We start from the raw sequence: 19,844 nt of genomic DNA, 5'->3' as shown, positions 1-19,844 counted from the left end.
TAGTAGACTGAAACAAAACAGGAAAGAGGTTTTTCTTTTTTGTAGAAAAATGTCAGAACAGAGTAATTAAATACATTAACATATGGCTTTTTAGCATATCTAATACAACATCACAAATTTTAAGATTTATTTTCCCACATAGGTAGGTTCAGTAATGTTTCAAACATGGCTGTGAATGCGAGTGTCTGTGTGCAAACACTTGCACAGCTTCTCTACGTGTTTTTACACATTTTCAAACTACTGGAAAGATCATTGTTCAAGTCTAATAAGTCCACTTGTATTCAATGTGTAAGTTATTTTTACAGATGGAAAAAAGCAAATAGTAGACCCATAATAAGCAGCAGAACAGAACAGGATGTTGTCAAGCAGAAGGGCAAATACCCAGAAACCAGAGTGAGCTAGCAAGCATCAAAACAGCTTAATATCAACAAGAATTTGTGCAGTAACATGAGCCTAACAGTCAATCTTTTAATGAGCAATGAAAAAAAACAAAAAATTCAAGCAAATTTATTGCAGCTTCCCAATGTTGAACTGTATGTGTGCACCAACATGTGCATTTGTGCAAGCTGCGTTGCTGTGCTGAGGGCGTGTTCTGCCAGCCCCTCTGCCCACGGCTTATGCATAATATTATCAAAGCGTGCCATAGCAATAGGCATTGTGTATTTAAGTGCATGAGTATTTTTATTGCCTCGCTGCATTCTCGATCTAATTTTGTCTTGTTCAGTTATTGCCAGAGTAACAGGAGGTGCAACATGGATGTTGGTGAATGTGTTTGTGCTGTGATTTAGGAGGCACAGCTGTCCAGAGGGAGATGACACACCATCATATACACCAATCCAACTGGGGATAGAGGAGGAGGGGTGAGGGGTGAAGAGTGAGCAAAACAGAGAGAAAGACAGACAAGGCCAAGTGTTGATTTGGTGTCAATAGAACAACAAATTCAGTCATGAGAAGTGGCAATGTACTAAGAACAGCAAACACTATGAACAAAAATATTCAGGAAGCCATATGAGGATTTGGGAGATAGTAAGAGAGCAACAAAAGGAGAGAGAGAGCAAGAGAGACAGACAAGAAGAGAGAGAGGGAGAGAGAGAGAGAGCAAGAGCTCCAAACTCGAGTGATTTCCAGACTGGCTGGGAGTGAGCTAGCGCTCTGATCTGCCTGCTCTGATGGGGTTTCATGCCCTCGCAGGCACTGCTGGGAAACCTGAGGGCAAAGCTGGTTTCTGCCGCTTTTCTTTTTGCTCTCCAATTCCTACCCATTGACCAGACCAACCGAATGAGAGCCGGGACCAGACGATCTCAACCTCAATGACGACAAATGGATCCTACACCAGTGAGGCTCACTGCAATACCAAAAGGGAGCTAAAAGAACCCTGAACACAACACGGCCCAAAAACTGGCAGAAATGAGAGGTAGGATTTCCATTGCTGGTGTTTGGGAGTGTAATTTCTGCGTGGGTATGCAAGGGTTAGCAGGCATTAATCAGGATTTGGAACTTAAATTAAAAATTATAATCACATTTCTACATTAATTGCTGGATATCACCTCAGCGTTGATTCTTTTGACAAGTTGCAATTAGTGTGATATTGACAGTTGAGGTTATTCATAGTTGCAACTGTTATGGGTAATGTAGGCATGTCATTATGAATTTCTTGTTATAGGCTTTATCATGAAGGGACACAGCAGCAAAAAGCCAGTCCTTTGTATTGATCTCATTTCATAATGTGAAGGAAAAATTTAGTAACAATGTTTAAATAAATTTGAATGTACACTTTATGATGTTTTTATTAAAGGTTTGCACTCAGTTGCAGCTCAACAGGACATATGCTCTTCTGACCCTCAGATAAGTGAAGAACAGGGTGTTCAGTGGTTAGAAATGTGAGACATGGCTAAGGTGATAAGCCTAGTTTGTAGAAGTTCAGTTACTAGTATCTGTTTAGCCATCAGCAGAGAGGCCTTTTTGGAGAAACGCTTAAAATTGAGCTGTGAATGTGTATGCAACCCTGCTCAACTGAAACTTACAGATAAGTAACGTATAGATTTTTGCCTGACACTTGAGCCAGGGGGTGTGACTAAGTAATGTGTGATGTATCCTATGTAGATGAGGGGACGTTCAGCCCCAAGTCAGAACTCATCCAATTCTCACTGAGATGTGAGCTTTATATGTTTTCTCCATTTGCAAATGTTAATTAAAGCTGTGTTTGTTCTCTCCTAAAGCTGAAGTTTGGTCTCGAATTTTAATAACTCCTGTTATAATGCCCATTTTGGCTCGTGCCATGAGAGTTTGTTTTTCAACCAATGTACAAATAAAAAGCTCATGTAATTAAATTTTTTATGTACATGCTATGAGGGCCAAATGATCCAAAAAACCTAAAGGATTCCCAGTCAACACAAGAAGTTGATTTCTTGTGTTGACAGGAAATCTGTCAAAAAAAGTACTGGTAGTTGTTTTGTAACATATTTCTTCAAGTTCAAAGAAGAGTTGTGGTTACTATGGTCCCAAGAGCAGACTGTGTAGTAAATAGGTGTCATTTAATCCATTCATTCCCAAGCTGGGGGTCACGACCTCAAGAGGATATGTAGATCATTTCTGGAGGCAGCTAAATTGTTGTAGAGATGAATAAAAATTCATGCCAGAATGAAATCACTTTTTTTGACACTGAGGAGGGGTTTATGTTATGCACATTACTTGTGCAAGTGAATTTATATGCGAATTTAAAAGCATGTTTGCTGATAACCCACACACTCCACTCATGCAGCAAATGAAAAAAAGAAACACAAACAAAGCAAACATTGCCACCAATCAGAAGACCTGACCATGGATTATTTCAACTGAGTACACCAGTTTTGAGGGGTCAGTAAAGGGTCACAAACAGAAACACGGCCGCTTTATTACAAATGAAATGGGTGTGAGAAAGAGAACTTGTTTCATAATGTGTGAGTAGAAAAAGTATTGACTTCTGAATAGCTTTAGAGTGGTTTCATAAGAAGGGACGAGTCAACGGCAATTCTGCCGGCCTATACAGAAAAAGACATATTTGAGAAAAACACCATGAATTCCCACTTATAAAACTTTTATTAGAATTAGGAGGACGTAACATTTATCAAAAATGATTTAGTGATTTAATGATTTAATAAACATGGCGCAGTTTTTCTACCTATGCAACATCTATGATTCAACTTATGAGCAAGCTACACTCATAGATTTGGGTTGGAACTTCATTTCATTGAGCCTCCAGCTAGTCAAGCCAATGCTATAAATAATGCTGTTATGTTCCAGAAGGAATGGACATGTGAAGTTATCTCAAAGGGAATCAGACACCCAGTATGTGCTGCGTATAGATTTGTGTGTGGGTGAGGGGTTACGAAGCTTTGATGAAGTTTCCAGGGGTCACTGTATAAGGGGGCGGAAGGGGAAGTGTTATTGCTAAGAACTGGTGGTGCGCATTAGTTATAAGTTTAATTTAAAAACAAAATCATCTGGATAAAAGCAAAGTAAAATAGGAATAAAATAAATGTAAGAGTGACCATGGTCATAGGAAACTTGGAAACTATGGAGTTAATTACTCATGCCATTATTGGAGCAATTAAATTGAAACTATAAATTAAATTCAAATTAAATAAATGTAGTACGCACTCATGTGGTGTTGCAATGTCTTGTTCCTGTATCTCCACAGTGATTTTCGTGTGTGCACTCCTCTCCTCCCTGCCTTTGTCACATGCCTGTCCAAAGGAGTGCAGCTGCAACAGCAACACTAAAGTGGTGGACTGTCGGGGTCGAGGCCTCTATGACATCCCTCGGAGACTACATCCAGACACACAGGAACTGTATCTTCAAGATAATCGTATCAGGGGACTAGGATCGATGGCTTTCAGGGAAATACCTCTTGTCCGCATTCTTGATCTGTCTAATAACTCTATAACATCTATTTCACCAACTGCTCTACTTGGTCTGAGGACTCTGCAGCGCCTCAGTCTGGCATACAACAGCATCAGAGAACTTGACAAACGGCTGCTTGGACCTATTCGCTCACTTTCCCATCTTGACCTCTCACACAACAGGTTAAGTATAAATGCTTGAAACTGTCACACCATCATGAGCATCATTGGAAAACTAAAGAATAAAAAGGAAAAACAATTGCAATAATTTAACCTACATTTTATTTAGGTTACATTTTATTGTGTGGTGTTAGTAAAAAAAAAGAAAACACACACACAATAAAATGTGTGTGCAATTTTTTTTTAGTAAAAAAAACCAAACAAATAAAAAAAAAAACACAATGACTAAAAACCTACACAATTCATACCAAAGGACTACATGAAATAATTACACATTTCTTCAAGAGGAATTTCAAGATCATTGAGAATAATAAGAGACTCCAGTGTCTGGAAATCAATCTTGTAAAGCCTTTTTTCAAACATGTAAGTCAAAAGGAACAAAGGTCTTTCAAACTCTGGAAATATTTTTGAACATGAAATGATTTGAAATACAAGCCTTTGCAATAAGAAGGATCATTCACATTTGACTCTAGATACACAACAGTCAGCCAGAGAGCTTGCAAAGCTAAATGTGGCAAGAGATGTGCATTACAGTCTTTTCAATAGAGGAAAAAGTATAAAAATAAACAATATCACCATTGTGATAAGAGCATTGAGGAAATAAAAAGCTCAGTATAGATCTAAGCTGTTGTTTAATTAGCTATAGTAGAAACATTTATATTAAGGGATTTTTTTAACACTTACACAATTTGAGGTAACAGTGAAAGATGAGAACAAGAGTCAACTTTTGAGTTCAACATGAATTTCAGTTCATCAGAGATTACCACAGAAGCTTCCTTTAATCTGATTCTCTTACTCTGTCTCTTTTATTAGTCTGTGGGGTTTGCCGGGAGTGATGGGGGACAGCCTGAAAAACCTCAGCTACCTGGGCTTAGCAAACAACAGACTAACAAGATTGGACCGTTCGTTGTTGGACACTATGACCCACCTGGACAGCATAACACTACGAAACAACCCCTGGAGGTGTGACTGCCAGCTTATTGGCCTCAAACTCTGGCTGGAGACCTACCTCTTTAAAGGTTAGACCATTAGGAACTTTATTCTTCTGGGAGATATCTGCCACAGGTTCAATGTTCTTATATCATAAGTTTCTCATAATGGAATTGCTGTGAAATCAAGTCAAATTTTTAATATGACACTTTAATCCTCCCTGCCACCTCATTTTGTTACTAATCTTCATATTGAATGGCTATAGCAAAAATCCACAAATAATGACTTTAGTGACTGAGGGCATTTCCCCAGGTGGTTTGAACTCTACACACTCAGGAGTATGTTTTATTCTGGTCCATCTTTTTACACAAAGATATTCCAGCAACGGTTGGGTAGAAACAATGCGCAAACATGGAGAAATACAAGTTCACTTACCTGAAAATATACAAAATATTTATGATTATTTATAACAAGTTATGTCCTTTTATTGTAGATAATTCTCTTCTGCTTTGAATCTTACTTTTATCAGTGGGGTGCAATGAAAAGCACAAACTAGAGATTTGTTTTTTACCCTTTATTCTTTTTTGTTATGTATAGCATGCTAATAATACATTTACTAGCAAATATTATGTAATGATACTTTAAGAAAATATAATATTTACAGCTGAATGTTCCTTGTTTAGGTCTTTCATGCATGAAAGAGAATCTCCAGTAAATTCTCTGGTTTGTTAAGTCAGATAAAGTGCATATCAGCAACCCATATATAATTTCCCATGCTAGATCAAAAGCAGCAGGCATTGGATAACAAAATTACCACTCTGCAGTGAAGCCAAGGCATTCATGGAGTTAGATAGTCCGCCTACATGCCCATGATACTCTGACATAAATGTTTTCTTGCCAGATGAAAATTCTAATTAGTGCAAAACAACACAATGGACCCAGATTTAAGTAAGCATGCAGACACAAAGCTAGTGGATAATTAAGTTGATAGAATTGGAAGTGTGTGCCAAAGGATACTGGATTTGAAAGAAGAAACTAGAGGCTAACTGATGAACTCTTGATTTGATTCCTTTCGTGGAAGAACCAATTTCTGTGGATCTTGTGATCCAGAAGAGAGAACTCTTTAGATTTCACATATTTAACATGCTTCTTAAAGATGCTTCTTAACACAGAAGAAGCTGGTCTTTAACATAAATTCTACAGTCATCATTATAGGGAAACTGTGTGATATTTCCTGAGTAGAAATGAAAACTTAGCATATTCTTTCACACTTTTATCTTGATTTTCTTCACCGATTTCTCCTTACTCTCAAGGTGGAGTTGTAGATGAAGTTCTCTGCACTCAACCAGAAGAAATGAAGGACAAAGACTTGCAAAAAATTCCTTATCAGATGTTTCATGCCTGTATGACCACAAGCTACCATTACCTGTTTGCCAACATACACCATCTAGAGTCTGAGAAGCTACTGAGAGGCCATGTCCATGGCAACCATGCCCATCCCTCCAGCCACTCTCTCCATGTCCCCATGGCAATAGGTGAGGGTTTTGGTGTTGGAGGTGGAGCGGGAGGAGGAGGGGCAGGAGGCATGGCAGAGTGTGAAACTAAGCAGAAGCATCGCCCTGTCAACCTGCGCCATGCCATTGCCACAGTGATCATCACAGGTGTAGTGTGTGGGATTGTGTGTCTGATGATGCTGGCTGCAGCAGTGTATGGATGTGCCTATGCGGCAATCATGGCCAAATATCAGCGTGAGTTAAAGAAGAATGAGGAGCTGGCTGCAGCACAGGGGGCTGATCATGCTACTGCAGATGAAAAGGAACCACTGGAAAATGCTATTGCCTAAGAGGTGGTAAAGTTTTCCCGGGACTCTAAGCCTCTTCCCTTTAACCTAATTATCTCTGGATGCCATGTTTGGGTTTGTACATGTGTGTAAAGAGTGAGAATTTTTTATTTTTGCATAAATGTACCTAATATTTGAGACTTGGGTAGCTACATTTCACAGGTATTTGACTATGCACTGATAAGAAGAGTATCTTCCACTTTAAGCAGATTTCAGAAACTGAATTCAATATAAATTTTGTTTTATCTAAAAAAAATATAAGCATATCAATGACAGAAGAAATCAAATATATATTTATAAGTGTGTACTTGTAGGTATTTGTATTGTAACACTTTAGTACTTATAGAATGAATTATAGATTTTATCTGTTTTTTGTTATTGCTCATTATTTTGAGTTTGTTTATGACTCATAGTGACCATAATAGGCAGCTGTTGTCAGTCATGTCCTCATCTATTTGTATCAGTGATGTGCATTTTAAAAAAATGAGCCTGTGACTTAACTTGTGCTTGAGAGAGTGTGTGTGTCTTAGTACATGTGTTTACAGAAAGATGTATCAGATTACGGAACATTTTAAGTGTCTGTGCCTAGCAGTGCTACAAAGGTTGTGTGAAGAAAATATATTTTTGAAAGGATTTTTTCCTGTCAAATTGGGGAATTCATTGAAGCAATAATGAAACAAACTAAAATGAAAAGAACTTGAACTCAGCCTTTTTGTATGTATTTTATGGGTTCATAGATAAAAATAAAAAAAAAAGACTGCTGCACAAATGATGTTTATACATGCAACTACAGCCCTTCCAATCAGTCTTGTTTGTAACATATTACTAGTTACACAATGTTAAACATTTCCTTCAGTATGTACTATATATAATAAAGGAAAACATCGTACCTGATTACTTTATAAACACTGGCTATCAATTTCAAAAGGTCTGTGTCCGTAAGAGTGAAAAGGAACTATAATAGACCAAGATTTTGTGCAAAGAAATCCAAGAAACTTCCAGCTAGTATTCATTATAATCTGGTATGATGTTGTCATGGTAACCTTGAGTTCACAGTATGTAAATGAAAATTTATATTGAAAGTTTTTTATATGATCTGTTGCAATTTGTAATTGGCTATTATTATGGTTGTATTAACATTATTTACAACTTTGATTTATTGACATTTTCATGTTGATAAATACACAAGTAAAATTAAGAATAAACACCAAGTCATTTTAAAGTAGGTATGTTTATTGTATAAAACATGATAAAGTTTCATTATTTTGCACTTGGAAATAAAACTACCTGATATTAGCTGGTTGATTAGTCTGGCTATTCACTCAGGCATTTTGCTTGTTAAAAAAGAAAACATCCCATTAGTTCCCATGTTCTTCACAGCCAGAAAATCTTTTAATTATGTACACTGCGCATATAAGGAATTTCAAACTATAAGAATGGCATAGTATAATTTCTTTAAGTTTTTAAAATATAATTGCTTACAACATTGGTGTGTCTTGACACAGGTAGGCCCATGCTACTTTTGTTGAAATGCCTGCTTTGTGTGTTGTAAAAATATTCTAAATTATTTTTTTAATTTTCCCAAATATAACACAACATCCTTTTCAGTTTAGCTGTAACAGACAAATCTATAGCATACGTTCATATTTATTAAATTAGGACATTATCATAGGTCATTAATCGAACAAAAGAAACATGTTAGAAAATAATATAACTTAGATTTTCTTTACTTTCAATGTATTTAGTATGTTTTGTACATACTAACTTGTTCAGAGAGAAAATTCATGTAATTAACAGCATTTTAATTCGCTGCGTGTTTACTCGGTGTAATAGAACAGCACATTGAGGTACACAGATGCAATCGGTGTTCATGCCTGACCTGAGTCGTACGGTTCTGTGTATTTCACGATAGCAGCTTCGCTGCACGTGGCCTGGGATGTGACCACAAACACTGACACACACACAAACTGACATGCTGGCGTAAACGAGTATGTACGTACACGCACGGCAACATTGTTACTCTAGTGATGTCTGCAGGGCCAGTGGCATGTGACGTCACTGGCCTGTCCTGTTAAGTTAGCGTGTTGGCGTATTCACAAGTCTGCAGCTCAGTGGAGCGCAGGGCAGTGAAAACTGGCCCTAACCGGCTTATGCTAAATTTGCATTCTAGCCTACATCTCGCCCCCTATCTGATACTCTTATATAAATCATCCTTATAGACATACACAGATAGGACAAGCGTGATCATCATTACTGCACATCAGCACCCACTGCAACAATAGGTTTCTCCTAAATTCTTCTGACTGATTAGTCATTTGTTTTGTTGCTCAGAAGGATTTGAGTAAATGCTATTATGCTGAATGAACAGCGATGAAATGAGCAGGGTCAAATTATTCAGTGGGCTGGTGCAAACCGTGGGCTGCTTGTGCATCACTCTGCTCAAACTCTAATGCATAGTCATGCACAAACACATACTGGGTGTGTATGTAGTGGCACTACACAGACTCTCCCATCGTTGTCCTTCTGCTCCAGTGGTTTCCCCCAGGCAAAGACTACCCACAATGCACTGCTTTCAAGTCAACGTATCCAGGCACCGAGAAATAATTTTCTCTTTCTCTGCCCTTTTACTTCTTCTCTTACTTTATCTTTGAATTTCATAAAGATCATCCTCCTCTTTTGTTCCATCTTCATGTCTTTCCACTTAGGATACATTTCTGCAGTTCTACTTGACCTCAGATGTTAACAGTATACAAACAGATATCATTTGAAGATGCATTATGAATATAAGCCAAAATTAATCCTGTATTCTGATACCTTCCCTATGGCTCGAGCAATAGAAAGTATAACAAATTAAAATTTGTAAGCAATTGTAAGCTTCAGATTTTCCAACTTGAATTTTTTTAAAGGATTTTAACCTCCACATGCAATTGTGAAAGAAAATAATTTAGATGTCATCTAAATTTTTTTGAAATAATCAAAATTATTTTGTGTTCCTGATCACAAAATAATTTAGACTAATTAATAAACAACAAACTAAAGATGGTGGAGGCAATGAAATGCAAACACCTTATTACTTATTAAAATTGCACATACCTTATTATTTGTAATTACAATTTACCTAATTAAAGACTTGAGACAGCTACATGCTGTGAATGTGGAGGCTCACCTGCAATCCAGATTTACCTGCCTCACGTTTAGATTTCTCTTGGATACAGAATTTCAGATGTGGCGAGCGGCATTTTTTTTCCTCTCTTTATAACTACTTTGCTACTTTCAAGATATTTACAGATCTCATCACCTTCTCTGAAAATACTCGGCCTAAACACTCGGCCTATAGTACAATGACAACAGGGTTTACAATACCTCTTGGAATGTTTTTTATGGCAATCTCTGTGTCTTAGAAGAGCTTAGGAATATTAACGAGTAATAAAGCTATAAGTCTTTAAAAAAAACAACGTTATGCTATTTTGTTATTGATATAGATAGCGTATCTTTAGAAATTCCTTTTGTTGTCTTGCGAGTTACTAAGTGACTCCAGTCTGATTTTTTTGCTCTAAGCCTCAGTATTTATTACTTATAAATTAGATTTTATAAATGTGAACTACAACTGGTGCACAAAACGTATTTCAGAGAGGCTGTTTTTTTTTAATTAAGGTAATTATTTAGGTAGATTCAGCTGAATACTACAATTTATTTGCTTTGTCTTACATGAAATAAATGTAAAATGGGACAAAGAATGCACAACCCTGACGAATGGACATTCATTTAAATATAATTTTGGGTGTATGCATGGCATTTGAGACATATCTCAACCTTTTGTAGACTACAGAAAATTAAAATAAATCATTAAAGGCCCAAAAATGATATGATACTCAGACCAGAGATGAATCAATGTAAACTTAGATGAACCTCTAACTCTAATCATAGTTACTGAGTTGACATTCTGAGCCAACTTTTATTGTGGCTGCCATACAAGATTGACACAAACACAAGATAAACATATTTTACATACAAAATATTTAGATATTTTATGAATGTTGGTACATATTTTGTGCGCTACTGTGCAGTGCACTACAACGGATGCAATTGAACACATGAAAACACATAGAAAGCCAGAACATGTGGGCTGCAAGTGTTTCAGAGGAAAATAAGCAGGGGGGAGGACAACTGTAGCGCAGGAATATAAAGCACAGCAGTGTGAGGAAGAGAATACCGCAGTCTCTGTCAGTGTTGAAGAGTGTTTGTGTAAAAGAGACGGAGAGAAAGAAGCACTTGAATTTCCACTTACCAGCAGCTATGGGGGATTTCCTCTCATCCAGAAGCTGAATGGCAGTACTGGCCAATACAACACTCCTGTTTTCTGAACCTAAACCACACACAAGAGGAACAGATATCAGAACAGAAAAAAAGAAAACTGATTGACCAGACAGTGATTGGAGAGACATAAATTTAACATGTATATATCAGACTGTCGTTGCTACAGCTACCACATTACTTGGAGGAAGGATGCATCTAAGGCAAGTCAGGCAAGTAAATAAGAGGTTTTCAGATCACTTGTAATAGCTGGCACTAATGGAAAGCCTGAGGCTGAGAACATGTTCTTCCTTTGGCAGACATAACATTTTTTTTAGCAAAACTGTTAAACTGAATATGCGTGAGTTGTTTGCGTATTAGTGCATCCATTTATAAAGCTGTGGATTCTGGGCTATTCTCTATGGAAAGAAGTGAGCCTCTCCCCAGCATATCTTATTTCAGCCATCAGCAATCAGCCTGGTCCAAATGCAAACAGAGCATAATTAATAAAAGAGGAAAGGCAAACAGATAAAAGCCAGAGAAAATAATATCAGGATAAACGTAAAAAAATAAAAAAATCACAGAGAAATGCCAAAATTAGTGTTGTGTGATGAGTTGTCTAACACATAATGTGACCAAAACTAATTTAAATCTGGCTAGGCCAATATCCCCTTTAATAGTTTAATTAAAAAAAAAATAGATCAAACAAGAAACAGATGCACAGCTAACCTGAGTTGAAAGGCAGAGAATAAATAAAGGTGCCAGGAACTTGTTCTGCTGCTCTCTTGTACCATAGAGGAAAGTGATCAGCATTAAACACTCCCTCTTTGTCTTCAGCTGTCAGGAAGTCTCTTGATGCAGACAAGAAACATATGATATCAATAATGAATAAACAAGCTAGTAAGTCTAATTAGATTTGAAATCATAAATAAAAGCAATCAATATAATGTCTTGATCCGAACTTTATATAAAATGTTAATTTTGGGCTTTTAATGATGTATCTTAGTTGCATTATTTTTCAGCTGGAATAACCAACTTCAATTACTTTTAATGGTTTTAATGCTTTAATGTTTTTTTTTCTTTTTTACATACCTCATTCCTCTCCAAAGTTGTTTTGAAGTATAATTCACTGTACAATTAGAACACTAGAATTATGTCTAGTTTCAACCATATGATCAAAATGGGGCCTCTAAAATAAAATCAAATTGGTTACAATGTCCTTGGACAGCCCATGTAACACTAAGGACAATGTCTATCACTAACTGGAAGATTATGGAAAATGGAGAAAAAATATTTACTTGTGTAACTCCATCTCAAATTTGCTGCAATATAGTTGAACTTAAGAAGTATTTAGGTTTTCCAACCAAACAACAATCTTGAATACACACTAAAGCCAGCTTAGAAATGGATAAGGTCTTGGAATGACTATTCTTATTGATAAAAATCATTTAATGCGTGTGTCACATCTGTTTCAACTCCAAAAAGGAATGGTTCAAACGCAACATTATAAGTCCAAAATTAATCCCACATCTACACTCTTGCGGAGTGTCTGCAAAAATCTGACCATAACACATTTAAAGTACTCATATACAGATCACTTACAGGTTTGTGAGTTCGTCAGGCACCACAAATAGATTAATTCTGGACAGCCCTGTCCTTGTGCCAAGATAGGCAATCTCCACACCTTTGTCTGAGTTTCTGTATATTGAGACAAGTTTATAAACTGAACTGCCTTTGTGGGCAGCTGTGTTATTGGCATCAGAAAAATAAGACAGGCTGTTCAAATGGCACACATATTCCCTAATAACAGTGAAATCAGTGGAATGGGTGACTCACTCTGACTTATTGAGCACAAGACTGGTCCAGTAGGCTTCAAGTGGAGCGGTCACAACCGCATCAAAGAGAACTTCCTGGATAAGTTCCTTGTCACCTAACAGAACAAAGGCAAATAGAGCACAGTTTTACAAAAAATTGGGGTTATTTATTACAAGTAAATACAAATAACATAAGCTAACCCAGTTAAAGAAAAAGCACTATACTAAAAAAATAATGTAACTTACAATGCAAGCGAGGTTCCTGCCCACTGAGATACATTTTTATTGCATCTATTTGAGACAAGTAGCGATGCTTGGGGTGCTCGTCTGTGTTGCAGTATGTCCTATCGCATAACAAGAGCGGAAAACGAAAAGACAAAACAGCAAACATAAGTTTTATAGTTGTAACTGACTCAAGATCAGCTTCATTTTAAAATGACTGATTTAATGATCTGTTGGTTGACTATCTACTTGAAATTGTTTTTCAATAGAGGTGAGATATCCCTTCTGCTCTTAGGTAGTTTGGATTACAAATAATCTAAAACCATATATTAAAGAAAAAAATTTTTGCTTTGCTTTCGATCAACAAGGATTAGTTTGAAAAGCATTAACTGTAATCCCTTACGATGACCACAAATCACAAAATAACCCAAGAATCTGCCAAAGTCCTAGAAATGTAAAAGCAACTGAGGCATTTTATATTCTTAAATATGTTTCAATTCATAATTTAGACGTATATATACAATTTAAACAGAATAAGGATGGAGAATGACATTTTATTTTTGTTATTTTCTCACCATTCGTCAGCCAGTGCAACATCAGGATGCTCCAAGTCATGAAGTCCTAAAAAAGAATGATAATATTATGTCTCAAAGTGACTGTCTTAATAAAAGTGACAGGCATCTATATTTAAAATGCAGCTGAACTTAAACACAGAGAGTTTTTGAAAAATGTCCTTTTTGAACAAACATGACAGTTTTGATTAGACCAGGAAGAGCCAAGTCATGCTCAGAGAGCCCTGCGTGACAGACATGTTTAGAGAAACACTTGGAGACAGAAACCTACAGACATAGGCACTGCCCCATGAATATTAAAGTCCATGAAGCTGGACAAGAAACATATACAGAAAACACTGACAAGTGCAGACACACATCATCAAGCCAGACAAGGATATGAACAGCAAAACCACTTAATTATACAGGCAGAAACTGGAACATTGAAAAGGTAAAGGGTAAAGGTATTGAGTAAATTTGTATTTCTATATTGTATTTTTGAGCAGGATTGCCTTCCTGAGCAATCTCGCTCAAAAAACATCTTGCTTCCAGGATAGTCTTGGCTTTCTCTCCTTGACTCAGATTGTCTCTGGTAGATTTTCTACCAGGTCAATCAGCGAACAGAAGTAGAAGTTGTGAATGATGACGTCAATTTTCTGTGATGTTTTAGAATTGCAATCTGCCTGTAGTTTTAACAATGGCAGTGGAGGAAATGTTGACCACACTTCCAAATATTGAATTAGCATTAGCAGAGGCCTCGTTCAGATCGGCATTTCTCTCTTTGCAGTGGAGGATGATTATTTGAAGCGCAGACAATTTCTGGTAAACTTCTTAGCGTCGAACTGGCGGATTATATACGTCACAGGCAAATGTTAGTGATTGGGTAAAATTTAAAACCTCAAAACAGTCCACACCTCTGGGAAGTAATTGTTTCTCAATAGCTGAGAGTGATGGCTCTGTACGAAGCAAAGTGTAGGACAAGTGGCTGATTTCTCCAGGCTAATGTTGTGATGTCAATATCTTTGGCTACTTTAAGAATAAACATTTCTTAACTTTGAAGCACAACAACAAAGTAGTGGAATACATTGCATATTTTACACACCTAATATTCTCAGCTTTGGAAGAATAATGCTACACAGAGCTAGTGGTTCAATTTGCCAGCAGAATATTAATCATTATAGAATAATTTCATCTGGCTAGCTCATACTAAATAGAAAATTCATAACAGCCATAATACTGTTTACAGTATTACAGCTGTTTATACCTAAAATAAATTCAATAATTGATTTTATGTACAATAATATGATAGTATAACCAAAAATGTGTTATACCAATTTTTTTCCAACTTAATCAAATTTATATCAACAAACTATAATATTTCCAAACTTGCTTTGACAGTATTTAATTATAACAAGCCTTGAATTTAAAATAATTGCCATCTGTCTAGTTAAGATTCCTTGACAGAAATCTAAATTAATCCCTATTTATGCATCAAAGCATATGTTCATAACCTAATTTATGGATCAATTTTTGTTGACATCTCCAAGTGTGTGGAAAAAGTGGCTTGTCACAGATATTAGATGTGTATTTTATGACAAATTGGCCAATTAGAAATAGTTCATGGAGTGTTTAACACTTATTTTTCTTGCTGTTTAAATAACTGATGGGGCAAAAGTATTATTCCAAACTTTGAAAGCTATCAACACTGGAGCAGACACTGACGCAAAAAAGGAGGAAGACATGTTGAGGAATCAATAAAAACTGCAGAAAGAACTATGATAATAAACTAAGGTGAAACCTAGGGTGAAAAGCTAAAGGAGAAAAATAAGACAAGATTTTCTACCTTCTTCCACGGTGACATTGCCTCTGAAGAAATATTTCCCATGCCCTCTAGAAAGAGCAACTCCTAGACTAAGATGGAAATAGAAACATTTCAAAAACAATGCCAAAAAGCATCTTTATTCAAATAAAAATGCAGATAAAAATATAAATCCTTCTTACCTGAAAGGAGTGCCTTTAATATCTGTGTAGTAGTAATCATTGTGTAAAACCAGTACACGTTTCTGAAATCAAAGATTAAAAATGATTTAGCAAATATTTAGTTGACCAATATCTGTTATCTAATGAGATTTGTTACAGTCTAGCTCCATCTAGTGGTAAAATCGATTCCATGGTTGTGGTTGGGACTGATGACCTGCTAAGCTATTGCCGATGTGTGTTTTAACTGTGTACTTTGACAATTGTGAATTTGGATGTGTGAATTCTTGATGATTGGACTAATGTATAAAGCAGTCTAAGCTTTAAAAATGCTAAATACCTACACACTTTGACACCAACACACATACACCTGAATAAAACTCTACATCAGAGACAGGAGAGTAGTGAAACTGAATCATCAGGAGACTGCAGACCCCTGCATTCAGCAACATGTGCTTGGTGGAGATAAGAGGCTCACACACAGACACACACGGGCATATGCAGAGCAAATCAAATCGGAAACAAAATCCCTAAGTCATGGCAGTGCATCACTGTGCCATGTTTTGGCAGAGTGAATTCTCACTGTTGGGTTGTTTTGCTCATAAACCTTTTGGAGGCAAATAAGTGCTAGTGTTTTCTGAATTTTGGACAGTTTACCCCTTTGTCCACACTCTTCGTCACCTCCATGGAGAAGGTCCCCGTCTTCCTGTTGACCATGGCATTTCTCAACTAGAAACACACAAAAGGCAGACACAGAAAAGCCTTGTAGATCTTCAGATATTCAGAACAGCACTGTGGTGAGGCTTAATGTAGATTTGCTGGTGTCTGACCGTGTCATCCTTATCCTCCCATTCCACTTCAGACAGATCCACACTGCTGTAGTTCGGCTTCCTTCGCTTTTTGCCATCACCATACTGGACATCATGAGAACACAAATTCAACCAAAAATGAAAATAAGCATTAGACTGCAAGTTCAACATAATCATAATAAACTTTCAACTCAATATTCATATGCCAAGATAAATAAAATACTAGTAAACACCATGAATGCATAAGATAAATGTACATGCTTCTATATTTTCACTTATTCAATTAGTGATTAAATATGTTGCACCTCAGAACATTGTCTTTTCAACCGTTTGAACCCAGTTTTCTTAAAGTAGTAGCATTTCTCATGGTTAGAAATCGAATATCTGAGCCACAAACATGAAGATACATGCTTTTACAATGGTGATAAAACACAGCAAACAGTGGAGATGTGGTGGTGAATCTGACAATACCTTTAATTGCTAAAACGCTCAGGTCACAGATTTGACGAATAATTTTTCAAGGAACTTCATATTGTCATTTCACCAAAGAGCTATAACCTTTTATTATATGAGCAATGGTTTGGCTTTGTAAAATCCAGTGAATAATCACTTCAGTTTCAAGCAAGCCACTTTCACCAAAATAGGTGTGAATTTAATTTTTTACAAATTATATATATATATATATATATATATATATGCTGCTATAACAAGGAGATTAGTGAATTGCCATTTGTAATGGTAGAGTGAGATTTTGGCATAAACAGGATAAGAATACAAATCCATCCTTCTTATACCAAGATTTCACATTAGTGGCTGTAGCATAAAGGTGTGGTGGAATAATTTATTGGTACACTATGGGCCTTTTGGTACCAATTGAGCATCAGCTACAGTGATGCAGTACCTAATGCTCAATACTGTTCAACCCACTGGCTGGTTGCTAGTCAGCTGCTTAATCTGATCATTTTGTAAAGGTGACATAAAGCAAAAAGTTGCTCCTTAACTGATGAATTCCTCCATATGTGCGTATTTTAAGATGTACTTATAAATGCTTCCAGGAATCTGTCAGTAAGGAGCACCTCAGACCTCTCAACAGTTGCTGTTCATTAATGTCTTTAATTAGACCATTATTAAACTCTCTGTCTGTCTGCTTCACTGTCTGCCCTCTCCTCATCTGTTCCTTCCACATCCATCATTATGTCTTCCTTTTTTTTCATCCGAGTGTGTACCCTCCACCTTTTCCCTCTTGCTTCCGCTTTTATAACATTTTGGACATTGTCAACTCCCTGAGCCCCTCCTGTCAGTATGCTAACTTCCTTCACTCTCTTGTGAAGGGAGTGGGTGAGTACAATAGAGTTAATCACAGCCATTCAGTAGCCCTATCTCTGTCTATTCAGAGAGCAGCAGAGGGCTGGGAAATACTCTCCTCATCTACATAGGCCACACTGCTAAGAAGCTGACAGGACACAGAACAGAGCGCACACACTTATTTTTTGTGCCAAACTGATCTTTAGTCTATCTTAATGCTGAAGCAAGATTTGGTTTTATTATTATTATTATTATTATTATTATTATTATTATTATTATTATTATTATTATTATTATTATTTGTGAGATTTGTTCAGAATAATGCAATAGATTGAAGTTCCAACTTCTGCAGGATTGCTGAGTTAGTAGAATTAAACTTTGAGCATTTGAGATACTCACAAGTGGCCGTAGATCTGGGTGAGTGAGGATGTAGCCATTGTTGGTGATTGCAAAGGCATAGCCGTGAATACCCAGCTAGGACAGATTGATAAACATAAACATAGAAACACATAAATGATGCACAACAAATTTGTACCTCATTATAAATCTGAACCAATCAAGCTCTTTGTCATTTCTCTGAAATTGGAATCATAGTTTCTGTGATGAAACTCGGTAAGAAGAGATTAATTCATTCATATCTGGACAAATAATCCACTTTACCAAGCCAAAATCTAGCTAGATATCAGTGAAGTAAAAGAAATCAGTACAAGAAATCTGGCGACAAAAATACACAAAATGTACTACATGTAGCTTTACATGCTTCCAACATGTTTTTCTTTTAGTAAGGAATTGTGGAAAAAGTGTGAAAGCCTCCAAAGAACTTTAATAAATCAACTTATGACCTTGATATGAATTCTATCTTATGGTTTTGGATTGGACAATGCAACAAATTAAGTAAACTAAATGCAATGTTACAACTAAAAACATACATTTTTCATTTGTATAACAAAGGCGCAAACATGGTGCTGTTTATCTTTTATTTGGGCTTCTAAATAAATTAGAATATCTATTGAATTAATTTGAATCCGAATTCAGATTTGATCTGTAATTCAATTGTATGCATTTGTTCTGTTACAAAAGCAGACTCTTACTTTTGTATAATATTTTAATAAAAAATTTAAGTAACACAAATAAATGAACAAAGCACTGCAAGCAAATCTACTGAACAAACACATCATTTATATTATATATCTTTAGCAGCCAGATGCTGCTTCTCTTATGGGTGTCAGTCATGTTCATGGGTTTTTGCAAGGGATTCTCCTCATCACCACTACTTATTGACTGAAGGGATGGACTAACCTTACTGTTGTGTCTGTCCCCCTCTCTGTTTAAAATAAAGGTATAATCCATAAACATACACTTAAAAAGTGGGAAAAACCCAGAAAAGTGGTTTGATTTTTGTAAGGAAATTAAAATTTGTCTGCTAATTTTTGAGAAGGTTATGAGTACTTTTAGTATTTATAGCCTAAAATGAATTTAAAATGTATCAAGTTTTACATAATTTGAAAGAAACCCTTGACATTCTATGACTTAAAAAATATTGGCAAAACTTCAATAATTTACAACCTAAATCTGCCAAAGGTATGAATACTTGCAAACTGAAATGCATGCAATATATGACTTTCACTTCTCAAACTAAATTACTGCAATAATGTATTTTTTTATGTCATGCTCTTTTGTTGAGATGCATGGCTGAACTCATTATGTAAAAGGAGTTATCTAAAAGAAATTAGTTTGTGTGTGTTACCTTATATTTGGGAATGGTTTTGAGCAGCTCAGAAACTGGCACATCTGTCCCAACCACCCCAAGCAGGATTCCTCTGTTTCTCTGAAAAAAACAAAAACATTTTACAGATTTTCAGTTTGTTTGAAAAACAATTTTGCACTCAAGATCCAACTGAGACACTACTTACAACTATTTAAATATATAACCCAAATAAAATTTATGTTCTACTGTGTCCTAATTTACCAATCAGAATGAAATTATGTAATTATTATGTAAGCATCCTTACATAATGTGGATGTGACATTTACTTGAGTTA

The 19,844-nt window shown here is 36.1% G+C and overlaps 2 protein-coding genes across 3 annotated transcripts in view; one reads left to right on the top strand and one right to left on the bottom strand.

The window, feature by feature from the left end:
* Positions 1 to 19,844, bottom strand: part of LOC102233586 (voltage-dependent calcium channel subunit alpha-2/delta-3) — a 113,355-nt gene that overhangs the window by 21,158 nt on the left and 72,353 nt on the right. For both annotated transcript variants that reach the window (XM_023334655.1, XM_023334661.1), the window contains 12 exons: positions 19,550 to 19,630; positions 18,202 to 18,276; positions 16,519 to 16,602; positions 16,346 to 16,417; positions 15,713 to 15,774; positions 15,555 to 15,622; positions 13,736 to 13,781; positions 13,185 to 13,282; positions 12,961 to 13,054; positions 12,727 to 12,822; positions 11,854 to 11,975; positions 11,120 to 11,197 (listed from right to left, as the gene is read on the bottom strand). In XM_023334655.1, coding sequence (XP_023190423.1) covers positions 11,120 to 11,197; positions 11,854 to 11,975; positions 12,727 to 12,822; positions 12,961 to 13,054; positions 13,185 to 13,282; positions 13,736 to 13,781; positions 15,555 to 15,622; positions 15,713 to 15,774; positions 16,346 to 16,417; positions 16,519 to 16,602; positions 18,202 to 18,276; positions 19,550 to 19,630 — 976 coding nt within the window. The remainder of the gene's footprint in view (positions 1 to 11,119; positions 11,198 to 11,853; positions 11,976 to 12,726; positions 12,823 to 12,960; positions 13,055 to 13,184; positions 13,283 to 13,735; positions 13,782 to 15,554; positions 15,623 to 15,712; positions 15,775 to 16,345; positions 16,418 to 16,518; positions 16,603 to 18,201; positions 18,277 to 19,549; positions 19,631 to 19,844) is intronic.
* lrtm1 (leucine rich repeats and transmembrane domains 1) lies at positions 904 to 8,127 on the top strand. The gene is made up of 4 exons (XM_005801156.2): positions 904 to 1,414; positions 3,680 to 4,064; positions 4,875 to 5,080; positions 6,305 to 8,127. Exons 1-4 carry the CDS (start codon positions 1,408 to 1,410, stop codon positions 6,832 to 6,834), a joined length of 1,128 nt encoding a protein of 375 aa, XP_005801213.1. The 5' UTR covers positions 904 to 1,407; the 3' UTR covers positions 6,835 to 8,127.

This window comes from Xiphophorus maculatus, chromosome 1, assembly GCF_002775205.1.
Source record: "Xiphophorus maculatus strain JP 163 A chromosome 1, X_maculatus-5.0-male, whole genome shotgun sequence".
Lineage (NCBI taxonomy): Eukaryota > Metazoa > Chordata > Actinopteri > Cyprinodontiformes > Poeciliidae > Xiphophorus > Xiphophorus maculatus.
Note: the sequence above shows the minus strand (reverse complement) of the source record. Positions and strands in the feature narration are given on the sequence as shown.